Raw genomic sequence first — 22,703 nt, 5'->3', positions numbered from 1 at the left:
GTGTATCATATACATTGTGTTACAACTTTACATAACACAGTTTAATACTTTATTTGGCAATAAAAGCTTAGGCAAACCAATGTGAACGGGAATATATTTAATCGTCGCCCAATGTTAGTTTGTTTGTTTGTTTGTTTGTTGAGGTTTAACGTCCAAGCAGCAATATTTCAGCTATATTTAGACAATGAACATGACATGGATGATAAAATGAACATGAAATGAAAAAAAAAGGATGGGTCACAAGGATAATAGGGTCGACAAATTTTGATTGCCACTGGAAAAAGGGGGAATGGGTAAGGTAGGGCAATTTAGCCTCCTGTGGCGGAGCGCAAAGGTTCCTACTCTTATCGAATACCACAGCAGGGTTCTTTAACGTGCAAGGAACGTGACATCTTTCCCAACACGGTGCACCACTATGGTTTGCGGTCAGGTTTTCCATATTATAGCCTGACAACCCCAGCATGTAACACGCCAGGGGTACCCCATTCCATCACCTGGGGCACACATCCCAGTTGCTCTGTGGGCAGAGCGCCTAGCCCCCGGCTAGGTTTCTGAGCACTATTTAGTCGCCTTATACGACAAGCTTAGCGCTGTTGCATGCCTATTCTTTTTACACCCGGACCTGCACGGGGCCCCAATTTGAGAAAGTCTTGTGTACTTGTTTAATTAATTCTAAGCTTTCAATGACTGAAATCATATTATTATAATTTATAGTTTATAGTTTCTACTTAAAGAGAAATCAAGGGAACCAAGATTCTAGCGGTAATCAAAAGAATGTAATCCAGGGCAAAGACCAGACAAGGAAAACAGACATACACAACAAAGAAAATAAAGTAAAAAAGTTTAAAATAATACAAACAAAGTAATATAAGCAACTCGGACTCCACTAAAACAGGGAGCACGGAACAGGTGCACTGGTAGGGTACACGTCTTCTGCTTTTCTCGAAACTCTCCAAAAAAACAATGCATTACTGACACACCCATGTTTTGTGATATTGCACGCTTGAGATTTTCATTTCAAGTGATATTGCACAACTGGTGGTAGCAAAATTATCAGAGTGAAAATTAATTGATCAAATATATCGTTTAGGTATTTATTTTCTCACAGGAAGGGCATTCCAAATCAATAAATTAAACGTATACCAATTTTTTTATCGTGATGAAGAGAAACTCACTCAAGGGAAAATTATTAAAATTTCTACAGAGAATTGTAAAAAAACAATTATGTCAGCTTAATGCGTCATCACTACAGAAGTTTTATGGTCGTCATCATGAACTCGTGGATCGTTATGGTGTATCCATCTGCACCATGAAAACTGCTTTATTCAACGGGTCATAGTTTTCCTTTCCTCGTTTGTCTACCCCGGACTTGACTTTTTATGAGCAACTCGACGGGTGTTTCTGGAAGAGCAGAAAACGCTTACCCTATCGGTGCACCTGGTCAATGCCCCCAGTTTTTAGTGGAGTCCGAGTTGCTCATTTACTTTTGTTACATTGTATGTATGATTTTAGTTACTTTATGTTCTTTGTTGTGTATGTCTGTTTTCCATGACTGGTCTTTGTCCCTGGATTACATTCTTTTGATTACCGCTATAACCTTGGTTCCCTTGGTTACTCTTGCACTATCATGTTTTATAGAAGATTTAATATAGGATATTAAGTGTCCCATAAAACATATTATCGCGTGCTATAACTGTATATTCTTATTGGGAAGATGTTCATGGCTTTACATATGTAACTATATATTCAGCGACTTCCCAAATTTGTTCTTATTAATATAGAGTTCTAGACCCGATTGCACATATATATAAATCATCCGTCGTTGCATCTCAAATGTCAAAAAGAAACATTTGTGTTTGTATATATACATGTGTGTGTGTGTGTGTGTGAAATAAAATATATATCGTATTTCTTAAGGTAAAAACCTGGGGTATTAAATGTGGTATCCCCTTATATTTAAAAAAAACAAAAAAACTGTATTTCTGTGTTTAATGTCACACTGTCGGTAGTTCATTCTTGTCTCTTTACACGAATTTCAATTTTGAACAGAAATGACGAAGACTTTGTCCTTTTTTATACATGTATTAGATGATTAGCCAATAAATTGCGTTTGTTATTGAACGTGTCTATTTTTTAAGAAAAATATATTTTGAATTTTCAGTCAAGTTACTTGAAACGTTAAAAAGGACAATAATATGATATTTGTAGTATTTTCAATGTATAATTTTAAAGACAAAAATAAACTTTAAATTAAAAAATATTAAAAGGGTAGTTTACAGAATGTTTACCAATATAAAATCCTAAAATTTGTACATTTGTACATACATAAAATGTATTCATTTGATTTTTTAACTAATGATACATCATGGTATATTCGGGTTTCAATCTACACAACCTGGTTTGGAAACATTAATCGTAGATGTTAAGAAATTCAATAGTCCTGAGGTACGTCATTGGAAAATTTCTTAATCACATATATTATTGAGATAACACCTATTTGTATATAAAATAAATTCATTGCTTTCTGTGTGTTACCTGCCTCCTTAAAAAAAACTTTTCAGAAGGACAGAAAATAAGTTCTCATTCATCTCGTTGGAATCACTTAGGTCACTTCCGCACCACTGTTCAATCGTTCGAATGGACGTAATGCTCTCAGTTGATTTGAGGATTTTGTTCTTATCTTATAATGGTAATAGCATGAGATTGACAATATCAGGCAATAATACAAAGATGAAACTAATGATTGTCGATGCACAATCATTTCATGGTCACAACAGAGAGCTAGGCTGCTATAAACAAGAAAAGTCAACTGCTATAAAAAATAAAGAACCAACAGAAGAGACCACACGCTTTATTCTCACGTCTTCAAAAAGAAAAGAGAATAGCAAACAATGAATTAAGGTTTAAAAATATATAAAAGGCAGATTAATACATGCTTTTTAATGTTGTCCTTGCTTATCAGTCTTCGTTCAGTCATCCCCGGGCTGATAACAAGGGCAATAATAAAATGTCATGTATTAGGAGTTGAGGAGATATTATTTTTGCACGAAATGTGCCAGCCGTCCTGTCTCACAGCAAATAATGCTTTATATTCTAATTAGAATACTTTGAACAGATTATGGGTATAGAGTAGAAGGCGCTATTTTGAGCGTTTTTCCTCATAGTAAAATGTATATTACTTATTTTTTTCCTTTTGTAACATCTATTCAATATTTTACAATCTTAGTTTACAAAAGGCAAAGCTGCAGGGGGCTGAAATTGTTGTTCTTGAAAGTCGGATCTCACAAGTTAGTTTACTTTAGGGGTCATTCAAACGTTCAGGCGAATGAAACCCTGTTATTTTATATTATCTCTGCCTCCCATTTTACTTATGTTTACTTCCTCAAGAAAAACACATTTGATTTTTTGACAGAACAACGACTATGTTTTGGTCATAATAATTTACCTTTTAGAGCCTGTGTTCTACACTGTATTTCAGCGTCTTGTCGTCTATACTCCTGCGAGTCGTAATAATAAACTTTATTCCACCAGTCATAAGTACAATCATTCAGGCTATTAGCTTCATAAGGACATTTGAGATTCCTAATCCATACAGGCCCATGACCTTTATCAAATTGGTTGATCAGTGGTTTGCCACCAAACCTATAAAATCGAAGTTAACTAAAGAGTAATCAAGGGAACCAAAGTTATAGCAGTATTTAAAGAGTAATCAAGGGAATTAATGTTATAGCGGTAATCAAAAGAATTCCATCCAGGGACAATGACCAGACACAACAAAGAACATAAAGTAACTAAATCATACATACAACGTAACAAAAGCAAATGAGCAACTCGGACTCCGCTAAAAACTGGGATCATGGACCAGGTGCACCGGTAGGGTAAGCGTAAAAATAGTAAATCAGATGGAATTCCTTTGTTATAATTACCACTTTTACTACGCTCAATAGGCTTAATAGTTCAAAATGACGGATATAAACAATTTCAGCTTGCCGCCCCTAAAATTGGTTGTTTAAATGAATCCTTCTCAAGGAATCAGTTTGCCCCAAATGTTACTAGCACACTCTTCCAAACATGTTTGTACTGACACAATGTCAGTGCTCGTGAGGAAGCAAGACTGCAATCCATATAAAATAGAAGAGACTATGTAAAGTGTTTTTGGAACATAAAAACATGTACATAATATCTTGTTCAATTGACATATCTGTCTTTGTGAAATGATATAGAACAGATTTCAAAATATATATTGGACGGCAATTTTTGATAATCATTACGTAATTTTGCGTCATTTGTATTAAACATAACATGACCTGTAAATAATTGTATTGATTGATTGATTGATTGATTGCTGTTTTTAATGCCGTTTCGGCGACCAAGGCCATATCACAGCAAGAACATTTAATGAAATAAAAATATTAAAAGCAGGATCAAAGTCTCTTCATAAAATAATGAAATTAAAACAAAAAGCTATTTATATATAAAAAGGTATATAAAAATATAAAAAATACATATAGAAATATAACTTCCATTAAACTTTTAAAATATTGAACAATCAAGGAAATTATCAAATTTAGATTTTATTAATAAACCGATGTCCCGTGAGAAATCGATGTTTTAGATGAAACGGTCTTCAACAAATCAAACATACTGGCGCAGTAAAAATAATTTTGCCTGTTGTTGGCAAAATCCACACAATCTAGAAGAACATGTTTGATAGAGAAAGATTAATCACATGGGATACACTCAGGTCGAGGATTGCCAACAAGCAAATGGCCATGTGTAGATTTAGAATGTCCAATGCGACATCTAGTCATGACCACTTGCTCTTTGCGAATGCCCGATCCGGATCGATGAACGCCTAGATCGGGTTTTACGGAATGGAGTTTGTTGTGTTCAAGACCGTCCCATCGGTCCTGCCACATTTCAAAAATTATTTTCTTATTAAAGGTCTACAATCGGTGTATGGCAAACTCACGTCCTTTATTATTTCATTTAATGCCTTCTTGGCAACCCTGTCTACAACTGAATTCCCCTGTATACCAACATGACCCAGAGAAAAACAATCTCTTTATCAAATTCCCGAGGTCGATGAATAAAATATAAAATTTGTAAACTAAGAGTGTTTTTCAGTTTGTGATACTTAATTGCCAAAAGACAGCTCAATGAGTCAGAACAAATAATAAACTGTGAAAGATTAGATTGCGTAATCAATTTAAGTGCTAACAAGATGGCTCGATCTTCAGCTGTGAATATGGAGCGTTCGATGGCAACCGTTCAGTTGCAGTTCTGTCACCATGGACAGCAGCACATGCAACGCTATCGCCATCTTTTGAGCCATCTGTATATACCGTCGAAAAATCTGGATAATTTGCTTCAATTTCAGAAACTTTTTGTTGTAAAAATAAAGGATTAGTATCGGACTTTTTATATTCACGCAGATCAAAAATGAAAGAAGGGTGTGGAAACTCCCATGGAGGGCATTTCGAAGTAACAACAGGTGTCATTGCATTGGTCTCAAGACGAATTGCTTCCAAGTGAGTGTTTATTCGAATTCCAAAAGGAGGAGTTTTGCTTTCATGTTTTCGATAAATGTCGACATAAATAGGATTAATGACACAGTCATAGGCACGGTTATCAGGGTAGGCCATAAGTTTACTTACATATTGAAGACCTAATTTCAAACGTCTGTCTCCAAGGGATGGTTCATTTGCCTCGGCATAAAGGCTCTCAATAAGAGAGGTTCTGAAGGCACCGAGGCAAAGTCGCAAACCCTGGTGGCGAACAGCGTCTAAAATTTTAAGGTGACATTTTTTGGCAGAACCATAAACAATAGATCCATAGTCAAGTTTAGACCTAACTAAAGATCTATATAAATAATAAAATTGAGGTATCGGCACCCCAATTGGTACTGGATACCATTTTTAAAATATCTAGTGCCTTAAGACACCTAGATTTAAGTAGTTTGATATGGGGAAGAAAAGAAAGTTTACTATCAAAAAGTAAACCAAGGAATTTTGTTTCTTCTACTATTTTGATTTTATTACCATAAAGAAAAAGATCTGGGTCCGGATGCAGCTTTCGCTTTCGACAAAACTGCATACCAACAGTTTTAGATGTAGAAAACTTAAACCCAATCTCCAAAGTTGTACTGCCTTTCAATATTACTCATATTTTGTCCCCTGTAGCAAATCAAGAAGTCGTCTACATACAAGGAACTGTCACTATTGTCCTTCAAAACTTGGGCTAAACCATTAATTTTAATACTGAAGAGAAAAAGAATACATTCCTGAGGAACTCCCATTTCCTGTTCCTTCTCCTCAGAAAAAGTCAAATTTACCCTTACATTAAAATGACGATCTGACAAAAAAATAGACAAGAACAGAGGAAGTCTTCCTTTCAACCCCATATCAAATATATCTTTTAAAATACCATATTTCCATGTCGTGTCATAGGCTTTTTCTAAATCGAAAAAGACCGACACAACATGTTCATTTTTAGCAAATGCATTTCTGATGAGTGTTTCAAACCGGACTAAATGGTTAAGAGTACTTCTGCCTTGCCTAAAACCACACTGAATATTAGTAAGTAAGTTGTGCTTCTCAAGGAAACACACAAGGCGAACATTGACCATTCGTTCCATTGTCTTGCAGACACAGCTTGTCAATGCGACCGGGCGATAATTTGAAGGATCCGTTTTATGCTTTCCTGGTTTTGGAATAGGGACAACTGAAGCCGTTTTCCAGGTGGACGGAACGTTACCAGAAGTCCATACCTCGTTCATTAACGCAAGAAGTGTATGTAGAAATGGATCAGGAAGATGTTTCAAAAGTTGATAGTGAATATTATCTAGCCCACTAGCTGTATCATGGGCTTTAGCCAGTGACGATTTTCGGAAGTTTGACAGATTTGCTGGTGTCGGATTTTTGTCAAACCGGCGATGGGCCTTGTTGCGTTCTTCGATCGCTTTGTCGCACTCATCAGTAAACCATGTTTTACTAGGCCTTTTTGGATTTGTCGAGGTTTTAGGTATTGTTTTATTAGCAATTGATGTCAGTCTTTCATTAAATAATAAAATGGGATTTTCAACATCCTTCATCGTTTCTAATCGTAATTCTTCAAGGACATTAGGCTTCAAATGAAGCCCAATCTGCTTTCTCAAGTTTAAAACGAGGTTGGCGTTCCTCTGTTTTGGAGGATAAATGCTCCAAAATAATTGGAAAATGATCACTCCCGCACAAGTCATCATGAACTCGCCATGTAAACTCTGAAAGTACAAGAAGACCAATAGAAGAATACGATTCATTGCCTGAATGAAGGAATATTGAAGATCTGTCATTAAATATGCACAAATCTTGTTGAAGGAGCTCCTCAACTTTTTTATCTTTATCATTCGTAAGATTTCTTCCCCATAAAGAACTATGAGCATTAAAGTCACCCAAAATAATAAATGGTTTGGGTAACTGTTTAACCAAATCAACTAATTTATTTCTGCACAAAATTGAATTTGGGGGAATGTAAATGGAACAAACCGTTATGGTTTTATAAAGGGATAACCGAACGGCCACTGCTTGTAGATCGGTGCTTAAAGGAACTGAAGTATGCATAACTCTGTCCCTAACAAAAATTGTAAATCCACCCGCAGCTCGTTCATTTGCCTCAGCAAATGTACTGTGCATTGTATATCCCTTTACGGAAATTTGATCCGTTTCTTTTAAATGAGTCTCCTGGAAACATAATGCAATTGGGAAATTAGACTGAACAAGAAGAGTTAATTCTAAAATATTAGCCTTTAAACCTCGACAATTCCATTGAAGTAATTTGACCATTTCTTATGGGTGACGAATGCGGGATATTTTTTCTGACTTGGATCCGCGACCACAACTCGATGACCTGCCAGTGCGAGTGCCGCCAGTAAGCTCAATTAGAATTGACTGAGCACGCTGCTCCTTGTATTTTTTTCATGGCGACAGGATCTCTTTGATCAATCTGATCAAGGTCGGGACCCAGCCAGTTTTCACCTGGACATAGTCCATGATCTGTTGTTTCCATGTCAGACTCGGAATCCGAGTCCGACACAATCTGTCGCCTAGACGAAGATTTCTCTAAGTCCTCCACACGGAAATTCCCCAACTTTTATTGGGGTTGGACATTTTGCTGTTGAGAAGATTTGGAAGACGAAGATGATGACTGTTGTGTTAGTGGAGAAGATGACTTTGAAGATGTAACAGATGTTGAGATGGCTGAGTCTGGGAACATTGGTGAGACTTTTTAGCTCTGGCCTTTTTAATTTCCTCTAAACATTTTTTGCTGGTTTCATTATTTTTGTGAATACCTCAGTAACAGTTTGGTAAGACCATTAAAATTCTCTTTCCAACTTATGATCGTCTGCACTTCAAAAGTCGAGGACAGACAAGCACGCTTTGTAACACTAGCATATGATGTTTTGCCAGATGCAAGAAAATTCTTTTTCTTTTTTATAAAGAGGGCAATCTTCAGATGATGACATGTGAGCTTCCTCACAGTTTCTGCATTTCAGATATGTTTTGCAGTCGATTCCCTCGTGTCAATCAGAGCATCGGACACAAAACAGTTTTCCTCTACACTGGCCATTTCCATGCCCAAACGCCTGGCATTTAAAACACCCAAGTGGATTAGGAATATTCAGACTGACAGCTGTCCTGTATGGACCAATGCAGACATGAGATGGCACTGAAGTGGAACTAAATGTTAACAGGATTGTTCTTATTGGTGTGGTTACATCTGCACGTCGAGAAGTACACCTTTTCACTGACTTCACGCCTTGTGATTTCAGTTCCTCACAGATCTCCTCATCAGTCAAGGCGTCGAGGTCTCGACCTCGGTATTTAAGCACACCCTGTGAATGATTTAGAGACTTGTGTGCAGATGAAACCACATCAAGGTCACCAATCCCGGTTAATTTTAACAAATTTGATGATTGGCCAGGTCTGAGGCATTCAATTAAAATTCTTGTTCTTATTTTCTTTGTATCTTTAACTTCACCAGCTACACCCTTGATAGTTTTCTGTATTAAAAAAGGATAAAGGTCATTAACATTTTTGTCTATATCTTTTGCAGAAATTACAATAAATCTTGGCCAGTTATTATCACTTTCCTCAGAAGAATTGCAGACATCACTTTTTCGGTTTTTTTTTTAATAAGAAACATTGGACTCCCCGTTGTTTTTTGTCGCCATGTTAAGTTTTTTATAAGTTTCATCGTCTCTGTTCCCCACCCGCCAACACGGGCGATGCCAGGACTCTACGGATTTTCAGCTGTTAGCATCAAGGATTCCAGAGACGATATATTCGAACAGAGCGTATCTATCAATAGCTCATAGACAGCTTACTACTCGATTGACCCATGAACCACCGCCTTCTTCATTTGCAATTTGTAAGTTTTTGAAAATCTTAGAAACATTTGATTAAACAAAATGCCATCAGTAAAGCATGTGGACAAATGAAGGGCATGGCGTGACCAGCCAATTGATCAAACAAGGTCAATCCGATCTCCCGTTTAGATGACCTAAGAGCCGAGTTGCATATACAGCCATATCGTTGATCATCCAGCCATCGATATCACGGGGATTACGTCACGACTGGAGTCTAGATACGACCTTCATCCACTAGGACCATCTCGACCACCAATAACTCACGGGTTGCAACTCACGGCAAACAACAAGTAGGTGAACTCACTTTTGATTGTATACGCTGGACCCACGGTCGATTTTCGGATCGCTTTAGACTGGCCTCTAACCTTTGACCTTTCCAGCATGGGTAACCCTACCAGGAGAAAGAACTCCAGCTGGCATAGCTCTTAGGATCACTGAGACACGCACCCCCCACCCCCTACCATGACATGAATAGCTATCCACAGGGGGTAAATATTTGTAATTTTTTGTAACATTTATAGAAAAAAACATTAAATATACTATCTCTTGCATAATCTAAAAGTTGTGATATGAAAATTCAAAGCTGTTAAAAAACCCTTGTTTTCTACCCATATGGAATAAATATAAACAACAAAAGAAGATAGTGGCATACCAGTCTGAAGCCGAGTACAGCAGTCTATCATGCCAGTTTAAATTCTTTAAAACTATTTAGCGGTTGTAATGATAGTAACCAAGAAAAAAGCTTTGGTTTTGTGTTTGGTAAAAATATAAACATATGGTAAACAGGATTGTAACATTCCTAGAGTATAAAATCAAACCGAAACCTGCACGAAGCTCCCTTAAATAAGTAGTTGCAGAAAAGAAAAAAAAACTGTTACGATTTTTTTGTATTGTCAAAAAATTTGAATTAAATCGTCAAATTAATTCTCTACTTAAATTCTACGATACTGTATGCTCATGTGATGCTGTGTAATAAATCAGATTTGAAAAATCTTGGCTGAAACGAACCTTTACCAAAGCCGGCATAAAGATACCCTGACAGTCCAGTAATATTGTCGTTCGACAAGTGTCTCTCAAATATATTTTGAAGATCGTTTTGTCGCTTATGATATTGACCAGATAACTAAATTAGCATGGACGGAAAAACGGGAAAAAAACAAACGAAATTATTGGAATAATCACATTCTATTTCTGGAAGAAATATTAGTACCGTTCTTCGTCAAACAAATATTTTATCGTTCATAAGATTGATGAACTTGACATTTGAAATGTATAAATATATCGACAGTAAAGGCAAAGAGACATGATTACATGAATGAATGTGTATAACTAGAATCTGCATTTTCATGATCTTGGCACCAAGACATTATGCAAAAAAATAATTCATAAAATGAAAATAAGAAAAACCAGTACTTACCGAATATGCTTAAGAAATTGTTTACTGGATGTCGGGTTTTTACATATTTGAACATGAGTGGTCAATATATTTGTTAGAATAATTTTGACTAAACGTCATTGAGCAGTAATAATTATAGCGCCTAACATCGTTAACATAAGCATGAAGGCCGGCGTTTGGGAAATATTTCTTTTCTAACATGACCAAAAAGTATTTTTTTGTCAGTGTCAGTGAGACGTTCCTTAGAAAAACCACATGTTTGGCTCGTCTAACTGCCTCTTCATATTATTTTCTTTACAATAAAGTACAATTATTTCAACTGTTTCAAAAATAATATTTTAAATACGAGTATACAAGTATTATAAGAAGTATTATTTAAAACTAGAAAACGAAAACTAACTCCCATTCACAAATAAACAAACCAAATGAATCGTCTCACGACGTCATATCACGTGATTTAGTTATATGTCAATTGCAAAAAAAAAGCCACGATATGTCGCTATTGTTAGTAACAAAATATCAACAAATCAAGATCCTCTTAAACATATCTATTTTTGGTGAATGACATTTTAATTGACGAACACAATAAAAAGTGACTCGTTCATTTCAATGATTGCGCAAGTATTAATAGGATTTACGCTTTTTAGAGAATATTTTGTTTACAAATCGAACGTGTCATGCTATGTAATAATAGCTGATCTGATATTTGGAAGAATTAGGAACGTCTCCTTCCCATTTATAACGCCGGGAGATTCACGCCGATATTAGATCTGGGCTGATAACTAGTAATTGACCCGTCGTTAAAGACAACGTCATTGGTATCGGCCCGTTGTCAATGGCAGTGTGGTGGACACGTTTTTGAACAAACGGTCGGCACGCTAATGGGACAAATTGTGCTCTAATTGCTGACCCATTCCTTCAAGATTTTAGTTACTTGATGCTCTTTGTTGTGTATATCTGTTTTTTTGGTCTTTGTCCCTGGATTACATTCCTTTGATTACCGCTATAACCTTGGTTCCCTTGATTACTCCTTCACTCTTATGAGTGAATTTAGTGCCGATCTGATCCGAAAGAAAGAACATCGTTTCGCCGGATCCTTTAATATCAGTTTCTTCCATATCGATGACGTATTATTGTTACCATTCTTAGTTTTGATACATCGCATCTACCCCAAAGAATTTGAGATAAAGGATACTACAGACAATGTGAAGTCAGCATCATATCTCAACGTACACTAAAAAATCGATGGTAAGGGAAAATTATATACCAAACTATATGACAAATGCGATGATTTTTCATTTAGTATTATCAATTTTCCTTTCAATTATTGCAACATCCCTTCAGCACCTGCGTAATGAGTTTTCATATCACAACTCATACGTTATGCCAGAGCTTGCCGTGACAACGCAGACTTTTGTATCGCGCTAGACTTCTTACAATTTGGCTCTCCTGGAACAGGGTAATGTTGGTCTAAGATTGAACTCGTGGATTGTTACGGTGTATCCATCTGCCCCTTGAAAACGGATTTGTTCAAAGTGTCATACTTTTCTTATCCTCTTTCGGCTACCCCAAACGACTTTTTATGAGCAACTCGGTGGGTGTTTCTAGAGCACGCTTACTCTACTGGTGCACTTGGTCCATGCTCCCAGTTAATAGTGGATTCCGAGTTGATTTTTTATTTTTGTTACTTTGTATGTATTATTTACTTATTTTATAGTTTTCATTTTCTCGTTTGTCTACCCCGGACTTGACTGTTTATGAGCCTGGGCAGGTGTTTCTAGAAAAGTAGAGGACGCTTACCCTACCGGTGCACCTGGTCCATGCTCCCAGTTTTTAGTGGAATCCGAGTTACTCATTTGCTTTTGTTACTTTGTATGTATGATTATAGTTACTTTATGTTCTTTGTTGTGTATGTCTGTTTCCCATGTTTGGTATTTGTTCCTTGATTACACTCTTTTGATTACCGCTATAACCATGGTTCCCTTGATTACTCTTTATGTTCTTTGTTGTGTTTGTCTGTTTTCCATGTCTAATTACTGTCCCAGGATTACATTCATTTGATTTCCACTACCATATTGGTTCCCTTGATTAATTACGTCATCATTTATAAAACTAACGTTCTGATCTGAAATCAAATAATTGTCTTATTATTATATATAAAGAAATGCAATTCGAATAGGATTATAAAATAGTAACCTATAATTTTTTTTTGGACATGTGATCAAATTACAATGGCATTGCATTATTACGGCTTTCTATTCACTCACAACCCATTTCAGTCCTCGAGATGACCGGCTTTATATTGGAGTATCGTGTAGATACATGAGCCGATGTAGAAAATGCAAGTTAATAATCTATATATTCTGTTAGGTACACTGTTACCTGTATCCCAACATTCGACAAAGCATATCAGCCTCGGCATATCCAATTGACCATCTGTCAATACTGCCCCAGGTTCCGTTGTTTTTAATGGTGACTCTTCCTTTATATCCATATCTTGATGCAGCTAGTTTTATCGAGCCATCAGGAAGTACTTTGAAACGAAATGACAATAAAGATCATGTTATTGTTGTATTATGTTTGAAATTTATTAGACAGTACACAAGCACATATAAGTAAAATTAGAAAACATGTAAAAGGTTTTTGAATCATATATTATTTTTTTTATTAAGACCATATACTTGTAAATGAAGACAATCACAGACCAGTTAGTGTATTACCGACCATCTCAAAACTTTTTAGAGAGCTATTGAATCTCAAACATGTGAATTCTTTTATACCAGATGTAAAATTTTCTACAGTTGGTTACAGTTCTCAAGATGTCTTAATTAATGTTACTAAAGACCGGCGTAGATCATTGGATATTAATAATGTCACTGCTGCCATATTGATGGCTTCTGAATGCTTATCGCATGAACAGTGCCTGCTGAAATTTAAAAGCTATGACTTTTCTGGAAATGTCCTCTCTTTATTAAAAAGTTATCTTAAAAACAGGTAGCAGTGTGCGCAAATTAGTTTAATTTGCATTCCTTTTTTGGACATATTTAAAAGGGTGTCTCAGAGGTCAACTTTGGGACCTGTTCTTTTTCATATCCTTGTTCACGATATATTTCACGTTGTTTCAAGAAGTGATTTATACACCAATGATAATATACTATCATATAGCAGCAGTCACATACAACATGTTGTAAACAGAGAAGTATTGTGATCAAGAGTTTCTCTGATAATCATGTGAAAGCCAATCTTGATTCTAGGCCCTGTTAGACAACATAGTAATACCGTTTATCCTCCAGTTATTTGAATTCCCATATGCATGAGAACAAATTATGCATCACTTTTTGTGGACATCGTTCTGTATTGTTATGAATCACAATTTATGACTAGAATAAATGGAGACCATTGAAAGCAACATTTGACAGATAAATTTAATAATACTTTCAGATATTTGGACGACATATTGGTTCTTAATAACGACGACTTCAATATTTATGCTAAAGATATATACCCTGCAGAACTTTATTTAAATAAAGCAAATAATTACAATGAAGAATGTTGGTTTTTACATTTTCTAAGTACTCATATAAAAACTTTATTATAAATTTAACAATTAAAGATATGGACTTTTCATTACCGTTTATTGGTTTATTTGTTTTAAGATGATGACGCTCCCCTGTCATAAAAATGTGGTGTTCTGTAACAATTTTGTGACGAAAGAAAAGATCATAATAGTTATCCGCCTGGTTTTCATATTATGAAATAAATCTCCAATTGTCATTTTTTATCTCTTCAAGGGCAATAACTCCAACATTGAGCAACAGACCATTATGAATAGTTCAATATATGTTGGTCTCACCATGCTGATTAATCCCCCCGGAAAATTTGGCTAAACCCTTTGGTTCTCAAGTTATTTCAACAAGTCGTCAATTTGTATTAGTGGTGGCCATGACTTCGACAGATGAAATGTTGTAAAGGATATCCTAACAAACATTCATGCAATGTTTGGTTGCAATCCATCCTACAAGTTATCTAAGAGGAGATATTAAAATAATCCATTTCAGGTGCCATAACTATCCATTTGTCAACGGATCTTTCTGAAAATGTCAGCATTCACGATTATGTAGGTAATCCCATCATGCTGAATAAGTTTAATTCCTGCCAGATTTTAGCTAAACACAACTGGTTTTTTTTTATTTTTATTTTTTTTTATTTTTTATTTTTTTGTCTCAGAGGAGATGTTGGAAAAAAGTTTACGGACACGACGGACGACGGACACATAGTGATGGCAATAGCTCACATGGCCTTTCGGCCAGGTGAGCTAAAAAGAACCCCAAAGTATTCTTCTAATGGCGGTCTGTTGATTGTAAATGAGCGGTATAAAGCTACCTGAAAATTATCGGAAAGTTGATGGTAAGGGTTAAAGGTCGACACTTCCAGCCCATGACCTATTAGTTTTTTCAAAATTATCACCCTTTACTACATGTAGTTGTCTCCATATCGTTTTATTCCATGTATTCATAATTCGGTCAAATGCAACAAAATCTTTCCGTTTGCACGATTACGCTAAAGATAGATCAAAAGCGGTAATGTAGAATTTAATAGCGTATTATTATAACATAGGAATAAAAAACGAAAATAAAGTCTCACAACGACGTTGATTCGTGTAATAAAGCAATGACTTTAATATATGTCGCTAAAATTTGTAAAAAAAAATACATTTAAAAGGTTTAATTATCTCGGTGACTTAAGTTTTTAAATTTGAACTCTTAGGTATGTTCATTCAAAGTCATCATCAAGAAAAAACTAGAAAACAATTCATATTTACTAGATTTAATGGTATGTTCTACCTTAATATCTTCAAAAGAATAATTTATAGTTCCAGCACTACTTCTAGGATTACATTTGATGTAAGAATATAATGTAAAAAAAAATATTAATATGCTCATTTATATTATGAAAGACGGAATTTAATTTGTATAACAACAATTATTTCAATTCAATCAGTGGTAAGAGAAGAATTCATTGAATTAAATTGTCATTTCCTTGAGTAGTAGTATATCAGAATAGAATGTTGCTGATTTGAACATCAGTTTTTGTTGTATTGAGTATAAGGTGAAAATGGAAAGAATATCTATACCTTCTCCATTAGACAGACGTAACAAGAATGGTAAAAGTCGATATCTTTTTTTTTCAAACGATAAATCATCTTTTATACTTTGTTAAAACATTCTGAAACTAAGGAATGGTGAAAACTTACTTACATTTGAAATGAAATGAGTGAGTTGTTAATGAAATGTATCTGATATAAGCGAGATATGAAATATATGCCTAATAGCTGTTATCCCTCTCACCTGACTAAAAGTATATCATTTAGTCAAGCCTTAGGCTAAGGTGAATTTGTTCCAATGATAAAGGAAAAAGGGGATATCGATACAAGACCATTAAAGAAGAGTTCCAAAGAATAACAATATCACAAGGAGTACCCTGTTACAGTACAAGGCAAAGAAAAAGTGTAAAAAGTACAACACAAACATATCACCCTTGCCTTAAAAACAGCCACAATATCACTCGTGAGCACTGAGCCTCTGTCGAAAAAAAGTCTTTCCAGAACCACCTATCATACAGCTTTCAGACAGCCAGACAGTTTGCGTAGTCTGCTTGTAAGGGCTGAAATATCTAAACCCAACCTTGACTCCAGGCGAGAGTCGCTGTTGTGGTAACAAATGGTGTAAATGATGCAAACAAATGCACCACTCGTCATTATTCACCAGAACGGTCACGGGGAAACACTACAAAATATTTTGTAACGTGCACTGCAACAGTGCTATTGTGATATATTTGCGCCACTGTCCAATCTGTGGCTTTCATTATGTTGGTGAATCTAAACAGCCTTTTCGCAACGCTTGAACGGACACTTGAGCGACCTAACAAAAAAGTCTTTACTCCCTGTGAGTCAACACTTCAGATTGCCAAAACATTGCCTCGATGATTTCAACAAAATGAAAATTCTAATCGTGGAACAAAACACAATCTGGAGCGATCAAAGGAAAGTGAAGCGGGAAGGATGTTGGATAAAACAACTCCGTGCTTATATTCACACGGAATAAATTAAAAAAAAAACATTAAGGTCATTCTTTTCATATAGTTTCTTATCATTATAGTGTTTGTTAATATTTTTAGTTGATATTTTTACACAATGCTAAAAATCATCACAAAACATGTGTTTACATAAAACAATATTCAGAATCTTCAGAAATTTTACAGTTCTAACATCGTTGAGTCTTTTTCAGACCTTTCTATACGTTTACAAATCTTCCCTGTATCAATTTGATCCGATGGAGCAGTGTAGCAAATAGAGTCGTCACATTCTGAGACGTTGTATAATATTGATTTGTTGTGAAATGCATCATTAATTTGATCCTCTATCCTACATATTAACATCTAAATGAACTGTCCCGTACCACCATACACAGTGTACTAAGTTACAGCCCTAGATTAATCCTACGAGGAGGAATGACCCGGCCAGCGAACGCTATATTTTTATATAGCCTAGCTGGCCGAGTGGTCTAGGGGCGCTGGACTTTGTGCAGGCGGTGTTGCCATAGATGTCACAGCAGTACGAGTTCGAGTCCCGCGGAGGGAACGACCAAAAATTTGCATCGCAAATTTGACAGTTCTAACATCGTTGGGAATTTTTCAGACCTTTCTATATATATATATATATTTACCTTTTTCATTAGGAAGCCAACATTTTAACGCGAGTGGATGTTGGTTTCTACATTTGCACCCTTCGCATTCTTTTCCCCAACCTGCATGGGTACAATCATTAAGTCTATAAGCATCCCCTGGGCAAGTTAAATTCTGGAGAATTTGTTTCATCGAAATGTACCGAAACCATACAGATGCTGGTGGCTTGTACTTATACCCACCAAACCTGTAAAAAGTCCATGCTCAATAAATAACCAAGAGTATTTTATTACAGCACATTCTCTTTTTTTAATCTAATGAGAGTAACGATTTGATCAAATCTTTAACGAAGTGGTACAGTAACAAACTTTTGAAATATTTAAAACATAAATAAAACAATGTAGTTACATTTACTAGCGGTGGATAGATCCAACCATATGAACAAGGTCAACCTGTGTTTGCAGTTAAGAAACAGTGTGGTCAAATACATTTATAAATTGATATGCCTGTACCCAATTTCATCATAAATGAACTACAATCATACTTTGTTAGGTCAAAGTCGAAGGGAACTGGCAAAATGTTCGAGTTATTCGAGGTTAGAGTCATCCAAGATTGAGTATAACCCGGAAATGTACTTGTAAGTGTTTGTTTCTGCTTTTTAAATTATTTACATGTTCCTCACTTTATCTGGACACTTCAATAGTGAACTGAACATGGTCGTTGAAATACATTTCAACGTTGAAACAAGAGTATCATATATTTTTAACATTATACAAAAAGATCTTCACTTTTCATTGATCATAAAAGAATCCACCCCAAATAAAACCATAATTTCTTAAATAATACCATCCTTCCGTCAAGGATTCCACCCGTTTCAACCGGAAATTTGCCTTGCTATTTCCGTTACGATATCCACGTTTTATAATTCCACCAAACACAAAACATCAATCGATAACTTGTTTAGACGTAATTAAAAATTACATTAGTAATTTACGCATATCCAAACATGATTTTAAAGATATTCAGTATTATATAACAAATACTACCTGCACTTGGAGATGGATACCAGATAAACACATTCAAAAAAGAAAATCTTCCTCGACTTTGTCTTTAGAGCAAGGTTCTTCCTTCGTGTGGTAATGTAGTATACCGTCCTCAACTGCAGATGTTATTTGTATAAAGAAAAATCTTCAAAATGATCGCAATGAATTCCTTAATGATAACTGATACTGAGGCATCGATATCTCAACTTCTAAAAACATAAACCAACTTTTTTAACGTTACATTACCTTGATACCAAAATATAACAGCACTTGCAAGTTCTTAATTTAAAATCATATTGCAAATCCAGTTTTTGGGGGAATTATAGTCTATAAAACACATTCTATCAAACAAATTCGGATGGGTTTATCGCCCGCCCTGAATATATTGATTTGTAAAGGATATGATTTTCAAATTATTGTAATTCTTTGAACCTTGTTTTCAATGATAGGGATATTTGACCCCTTATTGCATCCTTACGTAACAAATACGATATTTTTTTATTACTGCAACGGTATTTCTCAAAAATCAGCCCACTGCAGTTGTAGTGAGTGATTATTTCTTAGACTGGTAGTTTTGACGGCATTTTTATTCTTTATTATATTCTGAGCTAGATTTCAGTAACTGCGATCGTTCGTTAAATGGATATATCATTTGTTTATATGGTTTATGTTGACCTACATTATTTCAAGGGCAGAATTGGATGAATCATTGAATAAATTTCAAGGTGTGTTTAGTAGTCGTTTCGGTTCATTTTCACCTAACAATAAACGGGGGTGGTTATAGCCTTATGAAAGTAGTGTAACCCCACCAGGCAAATTTAATTGACTGTCAAAGGTCAGAAATGTTTCATTTATCATATTGTTGATTGTTGTTGGGGGCCTTCCAGAGCGTTCTCTAAGGTTTGTTTATACTTATTGAAGAACGTTTTGTAATCTCTGAAAGTATATACTATTTTGAATTTAAGCCATACGCTGGTGCATTTTATACGTTTCACCAGTTCTGTTCTTTTTCTATCATGATAAAATATCCCAAAGATGGTTTGTTTTCAATTTTATCACTTATGAACAGCTTGAACAGAAACAAAAATGCTTCATGACAGAAAAATCAAGCTGCGTACATGTATACGGTAAACCGTAAAAAATGTGGCGACAAAATTAAATATTCGCGAATATATATTTTTTTTAAATAAATAAAATGTAATTTATTAACGGAGCAATCGCTAATTAAAATTGATGAAAAATAGATTGAACGCAGTAACTGCGAGTAAAAGACAATGAAAACACTTTACGGTGTATAGATCAAGAAGTAATGCAGACATTCAGATGTAAACGAATATTTATTTCCATAGATCTGAAAAACTGTGATCATATTTACCCGAATCCAATCATTTTGCAAATTGCATCAACTTCTTTCCCATAGATTGAATCTGCACAAACAGTCCCCATAAATCCATTCTTAGTAACTTGAACAATTCCCTCTGACAGGTTTCCTGGTAGAGTTACTGCCATATCATTATAAACTGAAAGAAAATGAGATAGAAAAACAGTTTTGTTTATACAAGAAGTCTGGGACCTGAAAGAAATCACATTGAAACCTGTCTAAACCAAACTCAGAATTAACACCAAAAAACCTCCTAACTCGACAATTTTCATTCTTTTTGTTTAATGTATAAATTCTACAGTCAAATAGATATGTGTTTTAGACATGTCTTACTAAATCCGATCGACGTCATATAAGTCATTGCTACATTTCTGGTAAACGAATATAATGTCACGAATTTATTCCAAGTAAAATTTTAAAGGGTATCAATTTTGATGGCTTTATGAACTGATTGGAGATTCATGGTGTTAATCATTTTTTTTATTAATATTTGTCGCGCAAATTTATCACAGCAAAAAACGTCATAATTATTATACTGAAAATAAATGCATTTACAATATAAAAGATGTTGCATTCAATTGCGCATAGGCATCCGTAGTTCTCACTATATCAATTATTTTTACAATAAAGAAGCAGTAGAAACTGGTGGCGGGGTTTACAGTTACTATGCCTATGGTTTTTATTCAAACTTGTTGATTTAACTGAATTTTATGCAATTATATGAGCAACAAAAACTACACCCTTACCGTCAGTAATAAGATACCTAAGATATTTTTTTTCATTTTGGCGTGAGATCCTAAAACCCTATTATAAAAACCACCATTACATATCCAACTGCGTAGTTTCAATAACAACTTACCTTTCAACGGTTTTGCTCTGCATACAATAATAGCAGGGCCATTAAGCCATGAATTACACCCGATGAAATCTCCCCATCCGGAACATGTGCTTAAATCTAAGGCGTGTAATGGACAGTTGATATCTCTGGTCCAAACACGACTCTTCTTCGAGTCAAAGTGCTTGCTAAACTTAAAACGACGGACGGACCCACCGTGTCTGAAATACATATTATTTCAATATTTAATCTATGAGTATGAAAAATGAAATATCATTATTACCTTTTTTAAGCAAAGTTATTCCGAAAACAGTACCATATTTCTGAATAATTTGGATTTTTTAGGAAATAGAAAAAAATGATTTGTTTGCGACAGAAATCATAACAAATAAAAAGATATCTTTTCAACTATGGGAATAATGCCAAAAACATAATTTTTGATCTAAAATAATAAATAACTTTTTAAAAGATACGTAAACATATTTACATACTTCAAACATACACCCATATCATACATTTCAAAAATGACTTAACAATAGAATCATCTCTCCTTCCCATGATTAATATTTCAAATTAAATTGTGTTTTCCAGAATATGAACTTTGTTAATCAAAATACAATAAATATATGAATAATGTAGGAGCAAATATAAGATAGTCATAGGTCCATACCATCATCTATTACCTATATCGGCCAATTGACTACCTATGGATAAACAATTATAGGACAAATAGTAAGCAAGTGACCATGATTCTAGCGAAAATCAAAAGAATGTTATACAGATTCAAAGGCCAGACATATAAAGCAGACGTACACAACAAAAGTAAATGAGCAACTCAGACTGCACTATAAACTGGGAGCATGGGGCGAGGGTAAACGTCCTGAAGGAGTCACAAAATTAAAATAACTACAATACCGCTACATGTCACAATTAATAATATGTCGATGTTGATTTTAGGATATTTCTCAAAATGATTAGCTGATTGTGCCAATTAAGTGTAAGTATTTGTAAAAATCAGGCATAGTTGGCAAAATTAGAAACATGCATGTCAAAACTACACCGATCTGACAATATATTTTCACTCAAGGATGCTTTTTCTATTTGAAAAGGCCATTATTTGATCTCTACATCATTGGATTTACTTCCATATTTTTTTTAATAAAATGTTAGAAAAAAAGAGGTTTTTGACAGAGTTATCTGTCCTTTAAATTTTAATTTACAGTGCAATTAAATGAAATTATATCACAAAGCACCACGATGATATGGAAAATCTTGTTTTTTCCTTAATACTAATTGTGCAAGTAGTCAAATTACACTAACAAAATGGTGGTTTTTTCATACCAGGTTTCACCCACTGTCTGATTCTTACAAAGGCAAAGACACATAACAGTATTTAATGCAAAATATGCTATTCGCATTAATTTCCTAGAGTTTAAACTGGTATTAACGAATGCTAACTATGAAATTGCAAAAAAAAACATATCCCAAATTTTTACGTAAGAAAGTAGACCTAGGTGGACGGACATAAGTCTTGCAAATCATTCGACGTTTGTATTCCGCATTTTACATCAATCTCATGTAAGCATCAAAGTACCCTGGATTGATTACACTTTGTTTCAAGTGAAAGACTGACAAGCTTGAACAAACATATCACTGATTTTAATAAGTATGTCCCTTTACCTGGGTCTACCTCCTTAAATGACAAAATCGCTGTAAAATATGCACTCAATAGTAACTGAAATACCCATTGAGCCTAAGTATTCTAAGTATCTGAGTTGTCTTGTTTCCACTTACGCCTGTTCTATTTATCACTTGTATCACCTTGTTTTGACCTCCTTGTTTCCACTCGTTTAATACACTTGAATCATTTTTGTCTGACACTGACATGAACAATATCTCACAATTAAATGGCAATATAAAAGAACAATTTGAAGTATTTGTGCCTGTTACTAAAATAG

At 34.8% G+C, this 22,703-nt stretch overlaps 1 protein-coding gene across 3 annotated transcripts in view; it reads right to left on the bottom strand.

The window, feature by feature from the left end:
• Positions 1-22,703, bottom strand: part of LOC148601772 (egg peptide speract receptor-like) — a 51,111-nt gene that overhangs the window by 19,937 nt on the left and 8,471 nt on the right. For all 3 annotated transcript variants that reach the window (XM_088554993.1, XM_088554995.1, XM_088554994.1), the window contains exons 5-9: positions 20,770-20,966; positions 19,905-20,049; positions 17,528-17,733; positions 13,185-13,335; positions 3,446-3,642 (exon numbers count right to left, since the gene is read on the bottom strand). In XM_088554993.1, the coding sequence (XP_088411119.1) occupies positions 3,446-3,642; positions 13,185-13,335; positions 17,528-17,733; positions 19,905-20,049; positions 20,770-20,966 (896 nt within the window). The remainder of the gene's footprint in view (positions 1-3,445; positions 3,643-13,184; positions 13,336-17,527; positions 17,734-19,904; positions 20,050-20,769; positions 20,967-22,703) is intronic.

The sequence above is a fragment of the Perna viridis genome, chromosome 12, assembly GCF_037379345.1.
Source record: "Perna viridis isolate PV_CMFRI_1.1 ecotype Kerala chromosome 12, ASM3737934v1, whole genome shotgun sequence".
NCBI classification, from domain to species: domain Eukaryota; kingdom Metazoa; phylum Mollusca; class Bivalvia; order Mytilida; family Mytilidae; genus Perna; species Perna viridis.
Note: the sequence above shows the minus strand (reverse complement) of the source record. Positions and strands in the feature narration are given on the sequence as shown.